The following is a 15,916-nucleotide window of genomic DNA, read 5'->3' on the forward strand; positions in this document are numbered from 1 at the left end:
TCTTGCTCAGTATCAAAATAATTTGTATGTGATAGGTTTTTCGTAACATTGACCATCGTGTTGTCAGAGCTTGCGATGTTTTCACGTCCTGCAGACGGATTGCAGTGGTTATGCTTGGGAACTGTGTAGTAACGGAATGAGCCGAGTGGATCTGAATGGTATAGGGCTTTTTTCATTCGTCATTACTCGTTCTTTTCCGTAACCTTCAAAAAGTTCGTTATTCGGTAGTCCCGGAAGAACCCTTGTGGGTCACGAATGTCTTTTCCCCTAAAACATATCAACAACTATGGCTCTGAAATAAAACTCTCTGTTTTCAGAATCAACTGCAGAGGAGTACGCTCTTGACAGTGCCATCACCAACGCTACATCCTATTCTGACGCTTCCCTGTTCGACACCTACGACACTGCCAGCAAGTCACGAGGGCGGGACCAGGCACTTCTGCAAAACGCCACAGCAGCCATCGTGAGTTACCTCTCTTTATCCGCCATTTTACTGTCAGTTTTCAACATTTTGAAAAAAAGCAGTATTCCACTATGTTGCTTTTAGGTTAAGACTGTTCGAACTGGGTTGAAGAGAACATAGCACGTTGCCCTTTCTTAATAGCGATACGCTACTGAACAGCTGGGTTTCCATGGCCCTAGAAAATATTACCCTCAAGTGTTTGGACACTAAAGAACATCCGTTGTTTTCTCGATTATCCCATATACATATCACTAACTTATAAATGAAAACTTTATCCTAAACACAAGCCATCAATCGAGAGTTGACAACGTGTGTGTGAGACACACTACTTTTCATTACAGTCCGAAGGAGCACTGACGTCCGATAATCTATGACGTCCGAAAAAGTATGATCCAATGAAAAGATGGTTCGAGGTTAATGTACAAGAACACTTTATTTCTGTATCATAATACGGATTTTGATTCGAAAGGTTATGCAACATCGGTAAACATGAAAAAATACGAATAAAAACCGAAAATGGCTTGCATGTCCGTTGAAATAGTTGACAATATTTTTTTAATTTGAATTTTAATTTCATATTCCAAAAGGAGTCTTGAAGCTTGTCGGTTTACCATTCATGTCTATTTCATTTTTAGAACCTTGTAGCATATGAAATTATTCTGAATCCATTGTCCAAAGTTTGTAATTTGTAAGTCTAATGCACCATGACATTTTATTGGATTGTGCCCATTTGATGTGTTTATGCAGTGAATCTTCACTTGCATTTGTGAAACTTTATTCCTGAAAATTAACTATCGTTTTTATCCTTCAATCATCAATGGCAACAATCTGGAGTATAGAGGAACCAGGTAATTGCCGTGAAGGCGAAGTGAAGTTATATTTTGATAGTCAGTCAGTAACACGGAGAATGGTTGTTAATCTTAATCACATAGTATCAGAAGACGTGTGTGCGTGTGTATGCGTGTGATCCTATGACTCCCTAAATAATTATCCTCATAACATTCCGTTTCAGATATATACTTTTTATTCCACATTTTTAAAACTATTTTTAGTAATGATTAAACATGCAACTGTATACATAAGAGGTATATATCGTTTTAACAGTTTTTATTTAAGGTTCGTGTTGTGAAATATATATGTTAAGTCGCTGTAAAATGTTGTAGTTAGATGTATAGTGGATATTACGATGTTGTCTGTAAATATCTTGAATGATCTGAAACGAAATTTATAACAAAATGCACAGTCCCTATTCCAATAGCACATATACTGGACATTCATCATATTCTGGTTTGTCCATATAATTTACTGCATGGCCTTTGTGTTTTGATAGTAAAATCAAAATGAATAGCGATTACTATTAGAATTGGAGTATTTGCAGAAACGGATTTAAAAAGTATTTCGTTTTAATCAGAAATACCTTTCAACCAATATTGTTGCAGAATGCAATGGGGGTTATAAATACAAAATGTAAAAGCCAGAGACAAATATGTTTTGATTTCTGCTGAAACAAATTCTATTGGACTTAGAATCAAAACGACGGTGGAAATGGATCTCTGAAACTCAGGGATTAGTATTCAGTAAATGATAAGCATGTTTTGATCAAAGCCTACCTGCGTTTCTGCAAATGAAACCCGAAGGGTCTGAAAGATTGAATATATCGTCTGTCTGTTTCTGCAAATTCTCCAGGCATATTCCGGATGACATTCATCATCTTTAACATCGTCAACAGTCAATAGGCACTGGCGAACACGCATTCACAAACGTCATTTTTACCGTCATGTGTTACAAGATCATGCCATTCTGGGACCAGGTAACTGTTCCATACATGTAGCCCGTCCTGTAGCCTTTTGTAACCTCATTAGTTCCTACAACCTACAACCTACAACCCAATGCTTCTCATATTTTGTTTTTAGAGATAGTAATTTTTCTTTGATTTGCCCTTAGACCCTCTAGCTTCATCAACAAGACCATACGTTCCATCAGTTTAGACCAGAGCAAATATCTAAGGTGTCCCTTCACTGTTCATGCAGCCCCCGTCGACATACTCTCCGCTGATGGCCTCGCCTAGCCGGACAGCCAGCGCCCTTCCCGGGAGGCGTTTTCTGTCACAACCGTTCACTCGTTCCTTCTCCCCCGACATCGATGACACACCGGTGTCATCGAGTAAGACAAGTTACTCTCTCCCCACCTCACACCTTCAAGCCAGCGCACCTCCTCGACCAAATATAACTCCCACAGTCAGTAAATACAGCAGGAGCCCTAGTTTAGGCCAAACTGCCAGTAGGATAGCGTCTCTCAAAAGAACTTACGATAATGGTTCTTCAGATGTTTTGCCAGAGAGTTCAACCACTCGGCTTCTAGGAGGGTACATTCCTCGCACTCTCTACCGTTCTGGATCTCCACTTCGTAGCGGCACGGCCTCTCCCCTTTATGAATCGCCATATCTTGGCCCGAATAGGCCGACCTACAAATTAGTATATGACAGTGGATCTACTACACCCACATACAGACCATCAGAATATACAGAGACCACAAGGCTTCTCGGGGGTTATGTGCCTCCTAGGCTTGCCTACAGAGGTGTCAGTGTGTCTCCATATGCCAGTGGCACAGCTTCCCCTGTGTACCCGTCCTACAGGTCCAGAACTGGAACCAGGTTACTAAGTGGGTACATCCCCTCCAGACGTCTGGCGCTGTCACCGTCAGTGTCCCCTTATGGTAGCGGCACCCAGACGCCGGTCACATACACGACCGGCGCCCCTCAGACTACATATGACAATTATTATGTGAATGAACCTGTATATCCAGAAGTGACCATCGCGAAACGTCGGCCAAAGGTCTTGGGGACCAAGATGCGAGTTGGCAACTACATGGACAGACTTAGAAAAAAGCGGGCAGGGCAAAAGGGATCATCAAAGTACTGGCCTTACTATAATGTGGACGACATCACGTCAGAGGTAGGTGATGTTCTCAGCGAGACGGACTCAATACCAGAATACTATACTACAGATAATGCCAGCCACTGGGACGACGAAGGAGCTGTTGGTGGAATGTACACAAGCTACGGGGATAATGGGGACAGGTTTCAGGATAGTTACATGGACGAACCTGATGAGTACGTACCCTTCAGACCCAGACGACGGCTTGAGTCGCCCGGTGTTCTAGAACTGGCCCCCTATGATGATACTCCCCCCGCACCAGACCTCCCTCTTGTGTCCAAAATCCCATATGTTCCCAAAATCAGCTCAGATTATGGTTCAAAGGCAAGTGACTTGTACTTAAATTCCATTGTGTCGTCATCCGCTTCTCGTGCAAGGACCGCTTTCAAAAACAATGGCTTTGGGAACTATGACAATGCGAGCTTAGTGCTAAGCGTAGAAGGAGATGTGGTCTCCCCCGATACTGGTGGCAGATATGGATTTAAATACTACCACCCTCCAGTTCCGCTTGTTGGCTCAGGACTGGGATCAAGCGTACTTGGCCTACCCTCGCCAAGTTCCTCAACAGGGGACAGTTTCCTTGGGACCTATTTGAACAAGCTGCGCGATATTCGTGCAGATTTCCGCGATAGACTTGAAAGCAGTGTTTCACCAAGAAGAACGGTGCCATCTGCATACAGAGAGATCGGAACTTACACTCCTAGCAAGCCGACAGATAACTTCCTCCCATACACATCCTTCAGAAAACGCCTTCAGGGGGGCGCAACGCAACGTGTTGACGTCATTGAGCTTCCTGTCAGCGAGCGTGTGTTGCCCTCGGAGACGCTGTCTCTCACTCTCCCTGAAACGGCTTCTGCGCATGACAAGGACAAACGTGACAGTTATAAGCTTACTGTTCTTGATAAAATCAAAATCAAGGTAATGTGTTCTGCCCGTAGTCTAGCCAAGCCTATGGACATGCTCTGTCTCCCCATCTGCTCCTAGTGATTGGCTGGCTGATGCTTCACCCAATGTAGTGGCTACTCCGGTTCTGTCTATCACTTGCTAGCTCCTGTGTATGACTGGCTGTTCAGTGGATGCTAACGGTTATAACCTTCTAGATAGAGGAGAGCTGCGCGCATTACATCTCCCCTCAGACAGGTGTGTTGCTAACTAGGAATAAACCAACTAACTAGGCTTATATTCTTTCCTTCCTACTCACAAGCACTTACATCAGTAGAAAGGCTGGTCTGGCACTTAATGACGGTGGGTTGCCTGAATGCTGACTAGATATCACTTAAGAACATGAAGGAACACCACTGATGAACATCGGTTTCATCAGAAAACAAATTCTGAAAAAAATAAGTCCAATGTCCCAAGCTTCACTAGGTTTGTAGATTGTGTAGACCATCTTTAATTTGCAGCTCTTGTGTTGTTCCACTCCTTCCATGATTTTTGTGCCCTCCCTTCCTCGCAGGTTTCCAGTGAGGCATACGCTACACCCAAGACTTCTGTCGCAGCGAGAAGGGTTGCACGAAAAGCCAACCAACAATCTGTGCAACCGCAAGCCAAACCTATCCCAACCCGGACTGAGGTAGCTAGCTATCCTTATGCCTACTATCCCGCCTACTATTCGCCTAGACCTAGAGTCGTCCTTGTTCAAGGGCCAGGGAGAGGGTATTATGTAATACCCGTAGGCCCCCGAGTGCGTGCCCCACAGTACGTTGCTGACAGTGTGCCACTCTCTGTGATTGTCCCTAAAGAGAACAAGGGACAGCCTGTAGTTGTACAGGAGCGGCAAGTGGTTCGCTCCACTTACACATATATTTCAACACCAAAACGCGCGAACGTTCCTCCTCGCTATCGACTCCGCTCTCTGCGGTCTGCATATGCCACTTATAGAAATCCAAGAAGAGCAAAGGTGATGTGTAGTTCCTGTTTGGCTGTTTCTTAGTTCAGTTGGTTCGCTGTTGGGTTATCTTTGGCAAGCATATTTGAGTTCATGCTATCACTGGTTCCCGTAGTTTCCTCGGAACGTCAAAACCCTATTCCAAATTTGTCCACAAGAAAACCCTTGCTCTTTTTACACGGCTTCCCGTAGCGACATAACCGCTTCCGCTTTTGTCACTATAATGGTTCAGCATCAGCCCAATAACAAATATTCGCATTTGTTGGCTTTACTTACAACATGTTGATGCTTCATCTTGCATTCTTCAAGGGTTAAACTATTGAAAAGCCAGTGGCATATGTTGCTCTTTCTCTACTAATGCCACGTGGCATGCGACGATTGGCTAAACTGTTACTGTCCTTCATGTTCTTAATATTACAGCCAGACTTGGATTTGTTCACGCTAATGCTTGATCCTTTTTACAGTTACATTGTTTTCAGCGTAGTAATCGATTTACCCAGCATGCCACTTTCAGGATGGCCGCCGTTTTTACTTACAGCATTGTTGGCATGTGGAGCGGACATAGGAAGAACGCATGGGCATTACGTTACAAGTCAGGTGACCCATGAAGGGTGGCTGACTTCTCGGACGGACCAGTCGTTGACCCCAAAACTCACATTTAATTCTAATTCTGGTGTTAAACGGTACCACTAAACATCTACTGATATGTTCACACTGAGTCGACGAGAGAAGTCTGCATGCTCCCATAGGCACTTTCTTGTGGCATGACATGTCGAGTGAAAAGCGTTACTCGTGTTGTATAACACCGTTAGTCTGGGTACATGCCTCACCCGCCTGATCACTAACATACATCAGCCAGCCTTTGTCAGAATGCTTCTGTACGTTTTATGTTCATTGCATTTGTTTTAGTATCGTGGTATATGCATACGTACATATAATGATTGTGGTTATATTTAAAGTCTACATAAGCATAAAGAAGAAATACAAATTCCATTGCAATGATTTTATGATTTAAAGTATTTATTGCTCTTATGTTTAACGTTGTTTTATTATGTTGTTGACTAAATCATTTTTAACGATCTTAAAAGAAAATATACCATTTAACAAAGTGTGCATACCTTAATTTTTCTTCACCGGGTGAGGCATTTCCTTGTAGACTGTGGGCCACAGTAAAACGAAGTAAACTTGTCCATCGGCAGTCACCAGGTGTCAGTACGTTGATACGTGTATATATAATAATTCTGTTATTGTGGATTAACAGAAAGAGTGCCATATATGGAATCATGGGCGGCTCCCCATATTCTGTAATACAATCCGTGAATATTAATGTGATAATGAGTCCAGTCGCCGATCATCAGTTACGTCAATGTCTATTCGTTCAACATTAAAGGTAAAAATTCAGAACATACTGAAACTGATATCCATCAACATCAAATTTTACCTTTGCCGCTTAATCCTTTTTAGCTATTGAGACAATCTACCTGTACATTTTAATAATCATTCCACGTGTTACCCAACGTTTGCTAAGGATCGTGTACTAGGGTAAAGTGACTACCCTGACACTGTACATGTTCCATGTATACTATTCAACGTTTGATAGGGGTCGTGTACTAATGACTTTGCATATGTAAAATGTATCTGCCTATCACAAGTTGAGCAGTATACATGTGATCATGTCTGTGACTCCGTCCTGGTATCAAGTTTTCAATTCATCTGTGGCCCACTTTATCCTGCCCTCGAATTTCATCCGTTTGCTTTTCACACAGGCCGCAATTGTTGCAAGCAAAGTTGAAGTTGAGCCCAGGAGGAAACGGCCACGTTCTAAGTTCGCCGCAGAAAAATTGCGAACTACTCGTGCAAGAGGCGAGGTAAAAACCCGTCCATTTGTAAGTGTGACCTTGGACGCCGGCGACCTTGGAGCCGAAAGGTCACGTGATGCATGGTCTTTGACTCGATTGGTTGAAGGAACTGCCAGTAGATCATAGACGTTTCTATTCTTATTTGATACGCATATTGAAATGAGTAAATAAGAATAGAAATGGCGTGTATTTGTGTTACACGTTACGTGAGTTGTCTTAATAAGCGACGCAATATGTTAGTGAAATATCTCCATTTAATTATGTCAGATGCGATTTGTTTTTAAAGCGAAAACCCTTCAGTCCAAACATGCATGTTCCTAATGTGTCTGTTTTTGCCAGTTGGCTTCTTCACTTCTTGGTGTGACACTGCACAGCACAAACATGAAAAACAAAGATTTTTTAAAGAGATCCTCTCGAATGTGAAAGCCATGACTGAAAACAAATCACGTCACATTTATATATCCCTTTCAGTACGAAATGGAAAACAATTCAGTTTGGAGGAAAACAGAAATAGCAAAAACTATTAAGGATAAATGATATATGCCCAAGAGTAGTGTAGTTAGGCTGCTTTCTTTAATTATTTGGTTTACGGATCTGTCTGCCTCAGTTCCGCATACGAGAAATTTCTTCATTTACTTTCAACATGTTAACTAATTTTTTGCAGTAGGGAAATGGGTAAATAATTTCAGTCACCTATTCATTGCTTCTTCTCTTCTCTTCTCTTTTGAGATCACTTATATAGATTGTCATTTGAAAACGGTTATGGTAAATGTCTGTAAACCAAGAATTAAAGCAAGGCATTGCATTCTAGCAATAGCAGTAGCAGTAGTAGTATATTGACGCTTGTGCTTTAGCGGAATCCTTAATTTATCTTAATATCTTGATTTCAACAGTTACCTCAATTAGAACTGGGGGAAGGTTCAAACAAAGTGGATCCTTCTTTAGATCTCCCCCAATTGAGGCGATCATTGTTACTGCAGGTATGTTTAAACAAATATAAGGCATGTCCCATGTACCACTTCCATAGACACCGATCAGCACGTGACACGATCACCTGAAGAATAGTACTCCTAGTCTTCCGCATCTGCCTTCAAGCACCAATTAATGACCTTCAAAGTAGATCACCGAACACCCAGTGTGATAATAACACACCTTGTATGGAACCTTCTACTGATAAGATCCCACCCAGTAACACTTCTTCTCTCTTCTGTCTCACGAATCATATCTTCGAGAACAAGCTCAAAACAAGCACTGAACAAGCCAAATATTAGATGACCAATAAAACAATGTTGGCGTTATTCATTTCACTGTTGGGTTTTCAGGAGAAACGTTTGAAATGACAGCAACAAAGCTGTTTCCGTAAATATCGGAGACCTCTTCTAAAACCAGGGTCCATTTTTTTATATGAAACTGCATGACTTGAAGAAACGGTTTTTCATAATGAATGAATTCAGAAAACATAAGTCTGTCTTTTTCTTCTGCACATGATCATTAGTTGTCACGATGTTCATTTCATTCACATCTTCATTCTTGTCAGTCAGTATATACAATCCTACAGGCAGTTCCTTCTCAATCATTATGTCTGTATTCGTATGGTCACGTGAATGCATACCGTCATTTCGCTGAGTCAGCACATACGCACCGACTGCATTATGTTTCAGGAAAATGTGTACACCCAGCCCACCTCTGGACTCACCGCATCCAGACCACCCGTGGTAGGTCATTTTTAATGTGTACGTCAGTTTAAGATGAAATATACCATTCCAAAATAGTAGGGGATATTCCATCTTGCGAGCATACCACCAGCCAATGTCAGTAAAGTAAAGTAATATATACAGATGAAACAGTTTCCCTTAATTTCTCTTCAGCATCTGTTTCGTCCTTGGCTGCATCATCTGCATTTTATAAATCTTGTAAATTCAATATCCCCTAATTTTTAATGGTATATAATGTCACCATTTATTATTTTAAAAAATCAACGTATATTTCTTTAGGTTAATCGCCATAGAGCAACATCGTCAATAGTGCAGCTATTCATGGCTACTCTTTTAAGAGAAATGTTTAATTCTGAAACTTAAATGATGGTGTAAGTGATTTTACGAGCGTATCAAGTTAAACCTATGTTGCATTCGGATTTCTAATTATCTGTACTTACATCGGATCTTAGAAATAAAGAAATGATTTTGTGGCATATTTTCGATAATTATCATTACCCATGATGTTTGATTCATCTGTTTTAAATGATTATCGTGGTATTTAAGCATCATAGTAACACTTGTCTTTCAGATAAATACATTCAGTTCTACACGATCTATAAAATATTAACTTAAATGTCGTGCACAGTTCTATAACAATCAAAATACACATCTTACTCAATCAATTACACACAATGTAAACAATTTAGCGCTTCCTAATAACACAAACCTACACGTACTGCAGACCATTGCTTGTGTTTCTGTGAGTCATTCGTAACTACTTGTATCATTCCGGCAACCCGGATGGCGTCATGTACCACTCTCGGGGCCATGTTTACGACTGGGTTTTGTCTAAGCGCAAACGGGCATGGAGATGAAAACAATCTAGTATCATTAACAAGGAAAGATAACTCTGAATGTCCAAACATGGCTCTAAAAACAATACGGCCATTCTCTTTGCAAATATGTTTCCGTGTTGAAGGTTGTTCATCCTTTAGCTCACAGTTTAAATTGTGTTTGCTATAGTTAAGTGAAGTTTCGAAGTTCAGTGGTCCCGCCATTTTCATGTTTTGAAATACGTATTACTACGCGTCATTTAATTGGTTTGCCACGATTCTTGGCAAAAATGGCGTACGAGAGGGGAACGAGTTTCTTGTAGGTCACGGAAAGAGATGAGTAGTTACGAATCTCTGTGAGTATATACGTATGTAAGGGACTTTTGTGTCTCTGGTCTACTTGCATCTCAGAAGTATCAGCCGATCTTGATGTGGCTCAACACTTTTCAGAAATACGATGACCTGGCACAGGTGGTGAGGAAAAATAGCGATATAGAGTATGACCTAGGCTTGACGTGGATACCAGTTTGATCTTTGGCATATTTGACATAAATATTAGGTACAGAGCATTTTATATTCTGTTTGAGACAAAAGGCACGTTTCAGTAATCTCTTCGAAATATAAAAATTCTCGGAATGTAAACATTTGGAGTTTTGGAAAAGAACATCATTTTCAGGACTTTTTTATAGAATATGAAATGTTCACTCCTTACATGACATCGGTGGAAATATTGACCGAACTGGGATGAGATTTTACCTATTCCTTCAATTCTATAGGTGAAATCCCATACTCAGTCGAGTATCCACCGTCATGTATTGTCAAATCTTCCTCCTCCTTCCCATGTTGCCAAACATAGCTGTTTGTTCCTCAGTACCCGCTAGACAACCTGAGATGGGCCTTCAAAGACCCGTTTTACTTTAACTCCAAATTGTATACGTAACCAAACGTTCAACTGATTCGCTCTCTCACAAGTCGCAGCATACCATTGTGATGACCCCAAGTTTCAAATAACCAAGGTTTATTCGTTGCTTCCCTGTTCAATCACAATGGGTTGTGATCTACCCTGCATTTGTGGACGTTCGTTTCAAGGCTAATACGGGTTATGGTGGCCCCGAATATGGATCTTGATCAGGTTATGTCTTTTTCAGCGCACCCCGAGGGCATTGGTAGGTATTGGCGTTCTGAGCAATAATAAGCACAAACTCAGCATCTTGGTTCTACGTTTATACTCAAAATGCACGGTCTACAGGTGTCCTACGATGTCTCGCTGCATGGGGACCGTACAACATCAAGTGAAGACGATTTAAGAATTTATATCTTCCCAAAGAACCTGTATCAGCACCGAGATCTGTGGATCTGATTATCCTAGGATGTGTCTTCAATCAATGTTTTCATATACGTTTCAATAAAGATTTAGTTCAGATATATTTATGCCAAAGAGCCAAGACTGAGGCTTCGTTGGTCCTTCGATTTTATATTATATACATGATGTATATCTTTTCACAGCAGTATTTTGAGAAATATTTAAATACAATTAGAATTAATGTTAATCAGCCAGTGTGCAAGGACGAGAACGGAATATGTAACGGATCTGATGAGACGTAACGGTAACAAGATGGCGACCATACCACGACACGTGGATGACGACATTGAACAAATGAGACAAATCGACACCGTGCATTTTGAGTGTGCGCCTGGCGTTGGTATTTCTGAGCAGCACTGTCCATTGGGGCATCGTCCTTTCTTGTTCTACTCATCTTGTTTATTTACTCATGTATGTCGCTTAGCAACGCTCTTTCTTCAGCGCTTCTTTGTTGTTGAAAATTGCATTAAGGTGAGGTAACAAACAAACATGTTACGACAATTACAAACAATCACTTCTGCATTGACGTCTTTAAGGAAATTGTGCTGTACGAACTAGGTACAATTCTCCCATTTTCAGGACGTGCTGTACGTGTCTGACGTAATCATTTCTATCATCACGTGATTATAACAATATGTTACATGTTCCTGTCTGAAATCTTCTTTGCTAATAACCCTTACAAACAACAAATTAAACCTCACGTATTTTTGAGAAAGAAGAAGTTACAAGTATTTTTGTCACCGGAAGAAGTAAGTAATATTTGGGCTATTGATTAAGTCATGTTTTTTTAACATAAACTCAAAACACCATGTGTTGTAATTCTAATCCTTCTCTCAGCTTCCATCTGGAACGGTAATCCTTACTGGATGGTTGCATGAAGCAAAGAGCCCTTTAAATGTATCAAAATTTTAGAAAAAACACTCTTCCCAATAATCCACCAAAATCTTCAAACACCTTCAAACCATAAAACATGAACATGTCACACAAACACATCACTAACACGCTCGTGCTAAGCGAGGTACATACTCGAAATACTCGTGAGCCGAATGTATTTACCGTCTTCCTCCTCCCACCAGCCCCTCCCATCAGACAGGCGAGCTATTCGAGATGTGGAGGGATTCACCAAACCTAGGAATCTACTGTCCTGGCAGGTGCGTCAGTTCGTATATCGTCTTCAGATGTTCATGATGTCAATCTTTGGTTCGGAGTGTGCATGGGATCGTCTCCACGCAACCCTGGGAGGATGGGGCTAGTATAGGAACAAGGACATTATCATTTCGTCATGCTGACTTGGGGCAACCAATTTCAAACTTTAAAAGTTGTAGCCAATTCTTTATAAATTTTGGGACATTCTTAGGAATCAGTTCAAATTAAATAAACTTTTTTCTTAAAAGCCTAGGTAAAAAATGTTCAATATGGGAAGCGTTATTCTTGTCAAAGCAATTTTTTATAAATTAAACACGATTTTAGTAATTTTATGAATTCACACGCTACTTGTTTTGACCTCAAACCAATCTGAAAATCTACTACCAAAACATCCAAGCTTCATTCTATCAGGTTTGTGTGGATAGTTTGAAAATATCAAATCACGCCTCTCTGTGACATCCTAATAATAACAAATAAGACACATTTTTTCTAAGGCATTTTGGTCCTTTCTGGGCAAAAATGCACACTTCTTATCGAGTGCTGTCTAGTATAGTTTTGACCATTGATTTACACAGACGTATTATTTTGTCATCAAATCATACCTTATGTCCGCATCAAAGCCTTACCACTTATGATTTGCTCATACACTGTAGGCTGTTTTTCTTTGTACAACATGAACAAGACACATAACAAGTAACATCGCTTCTGCGCTCATCTAACACATCTACCTGCGCTCAGCATATTAACTATAGATGCTTCGTTATGTTCAGCTTTACTCATCACGTTTACTGTTATATTTGTTTCAGCAAATTACACTGTTAATAACATCATGCTCGGCCACATGTTATGTTATTTTGTTAATGTCTTGGACGTTATGTTTACCATTGATGTTATTTCGTTAAACATTGGTTACTTGCATGAATATTGTCTATTGCATGACGGAAGCACTGAGAAGTAAGATCGGTTACAGCAGAACATCGTAATCTCGAGCCGGCTTTATCTTGAATGTACAGATATTTCGAACCTATTATCCGGTCATGACTGCTTCTCACTACGAGTATGTAAACATTCAAATGTACATGCATAGTGCCAGCCCGAAACTTGGACTCGGTTCCAACTTGATTCTACTAGAGTTTGACCTTTACGAAACCATTTTACAAATAAAATCCGTTTGTAAATTATACAACGCAGTTTGGATGAATATTCACAGGCCTGATAATATTACGGTAGATGGTCTTAAGGAGTTCCTTCTAACAGAAATCAATCACATTTCCACGCTGTATTGTGCAGAGGGACTGAAGTCTTTAATCTACCTCCATAAATACAGCCGAATGGCGACAAATCAAGTGAATGTCATAATCTACCAATATCCTTTGCGATAGTTAATACATACCAAGCCCGCGGTAAGGTGGTGGGACAGTCACGCGGTTAACACATTCGATCGTCTCGTCGAAGATCCAGGTTCGATTCCCGAATTAAGTTCAATATCTGGAGACCATTCTAGGTGTTGTGACGTTGCCCCATATTACAAAACGCGAGCTCACTGTATTCGCTCAATTGTGCAAGGAGATCGTGTATTGGTAGCTGGTCGTGAAGTTAATATCGTTACACAAGTTCACAGATGACACTGGGACTTGCTGAAGTATTGGTAAGATAAGATGGACTGCTTCCTGGGATATTCGACAGTACTAACATAGAACAAACACTCCCCGGTGTGAAAAGTATTAGTCATCCCATGAATACCCTTGTCAGTGTTAGAGTTGTATGTGTCCCATACCCTAGAGAATATATTAAAAAGGAGTCCAGCTCAGTTCTTGATAGATAAGGCAGTCTAGACTGCTCAGCTTGGAAAGTAAGAACTGTTTTGGATCCTTTGAGATAACAGGTATGTATTCCCTTTAAGAATATATGCTTTCAAATCATATAATTAGAAGCGACAAAACCCTTTCCTCGTCTAGAACTTTATGCCTTTGATTAAACTTTAGTATCGTGTATTAGCTCCTGTGTAAGAATGTATATGGACTCGAAGGTTCGCCCTCTAACTAGTGAAAGCCATATTCCACTCCCTTCCGAGCATGATTCTTGCATGTAATGTAACTAACTGCCTTGGATTTTTTCTCCGTTTATTTTCCTGACATCTGTATATTTCAGTTATCGGGTTTGTTGAAACGTTTTGAAAGTACAGATGTAAAAGTTTTAATAAAATTAATGAAACATGAAAACGTACGATTATATTTCATAACGTCAAGATTGCTAAACAGTAAGACTATCAACCGGTCACAAAAGACTTCAATTATTGTTAAAAAGTATCAGTTCAAGGTCATATTGTGTTGGATGTTACGAATTGTTAAGATGTGCTCAGGATACAGGAAGTAGTCATGCAAGAGACTTTTAGCAGAAATAATACTTATGGAGTTGATTTTGTAACTTATTAATTTGCCAAAAATCTCCACAGTACCGTCTGGACTCCCGTATGGACCCCGCTGATCTTATCTACAAGCCAGGATCATTCTCGCGCATGCGCGAGCAGGTGCGTGAGGCCCATGACAAGATGGACCGCCACCGTCAAATGCTTGACCGCTACTTGACCGAGAGTGGCCAGCCCCGTGACATACAGGGAAGTGTTCAGCGCAAGATGGAGGAGCTGGAGCGTCGTGACCCGTATGTACCCACTACGTCACTTCCTGCCCACATTCCAGTTAGAGTTACCTCCCTTGCAGTTTGGTTTCATGTTGAACTGAGAGACGTTATATTCAATATGAAGCCTGTGGTGCGTTTTTCCTTTGAATATTGATCTGAACTGATTATGAATTTCTATTTATATTTGTATTCGAAATTATTATACTAAATGAAGAAACGAAGATGCCACATTCAAGGGAGACAACTGTGATATTATAGTGTTTAGCCACACGAGTTTCGAATGCATATTTGGAACTTTAAGTATTTCAAATCCTAAAGAGAAATATCCTTTTCTGAAATCAAATTATAATTTATGGAAAGAAAGTTTTGATAATTCCTATCAAGATGTCAGATGAAGAAATTCGTTTGTATAAACCAAATGCATGCACGTGTCTGATTTTTCTGTCGACTTTCCTCGTGAATTGTGCATGTTCTATCTTTTTTTTTGGTATTTTTTATTCTATTTTTTAAGTCGGAAATATAAAATTACTATTGCAAATTCAATTAAATACTTTACAGTGGAATGCATGTGTGAGAGGAAAATAATGTAAAATTTATGACCAGGTATTGGAAATTTACTAAAGCCTTTGACCCACAAAAGTAGCATGCAATCTCTTACCCATTTTCTATTTAGAGAATATATTCTTCTCTTCCCTTTTCTATATATCATGCACAAGCTCCCACATTTTGGTTTCACTTGTTTCAGTTCAAGGCTAGTGATAGCGTTATTGTTTTGTTTACTTCTTTATTCATAACTCACACTAGAAAACTTTCTTCACCTTCACATTACTAACACTTAATTACTACCTAAACGATGTTAAACTTGTACTAAGTATTTATTAATTGTTATTTGTTATGAGATTAAACAGTGTTATTTGTTACGAGATTAAACTTGTTTATCGTTTACTATGTCGAGCTTTTCATGTTTCTCCTAGCAGACTTAAACGCTTTTACAAACATGTTCACAACTCACCTTGAACTAGAACAGTGACTAGCGACTTAAACGCAGCCGTTGACTACAAGTTGCTTTGCAACTTAACCGGCTCTTTGTT

The 15,916-nt window shown here is 40.2% G+C and overlaps 1 protein-coding gene across 14 annotated transcripts in view; it reads left to right on the forward strand.

The window, feature by feature from the left end:
- LOC137257652 (uncharacterized) overlaps nt 1–15,916 on the forward strand; it is a 43,948-nt gene that overhangs the window by 23,573 nt on the left and 4,459 nt on the right. For 5 of the 14 annotated variants that reach the window (XM_067794995.1, XM_067794994.1, XM_067795002.1 and 2 more), the window contains 8 exons: nt 318–463; nt 2,494–4,317; nt 7,054–7,155; nt 8,040–8,126; nt 8,808–8,861; nt 10,127–10,150; nt 12,116–12,190; nt 14,641–14,846. In XM_067794995.1, coding sequence (XP_067651096.1) covers nt 318–463; nt 2,494–4,317; nt 7,054–7,155; nt 8,040–8,126; nt 8,808–8,861; nt 10,127–10,150; nt 12,116–12,190; nt 14,641–14,846 — 2,518 coding nt within the window. Of the gene's footprint in view, nt 1–317; nt 464–2,493; nt 4,318–7,053; nt 7,156–8,039; nt 8,127–8,807; nt 8,862–10,126; nt 10,151–10,824; nt 10,843–12,115; nt 12,191–14,640; nt 14,847–15,916 lie in introns of all 14 variants that reach the window. The other 9 variants (XM_067795001.1, XM_067795006.1, XM_067795007.1 and 6 more) reach the window with 6 other exon arrangements.

Source organism: Haliotis asinina, chromosome 12 (assembly GCF_037392515.1).
Source record: "Haliotis asinina isolate JCU_RB_2024 chromosome 12, JCU_Hal_asi_v2, whole genome shotgun sequence".
Lineage (NCBI taxonomy): Eukaryota > Metazoa > Mollusca > Gastropoda > Lepetellida > Haliotidae > Haliotis > Haliotis asinina.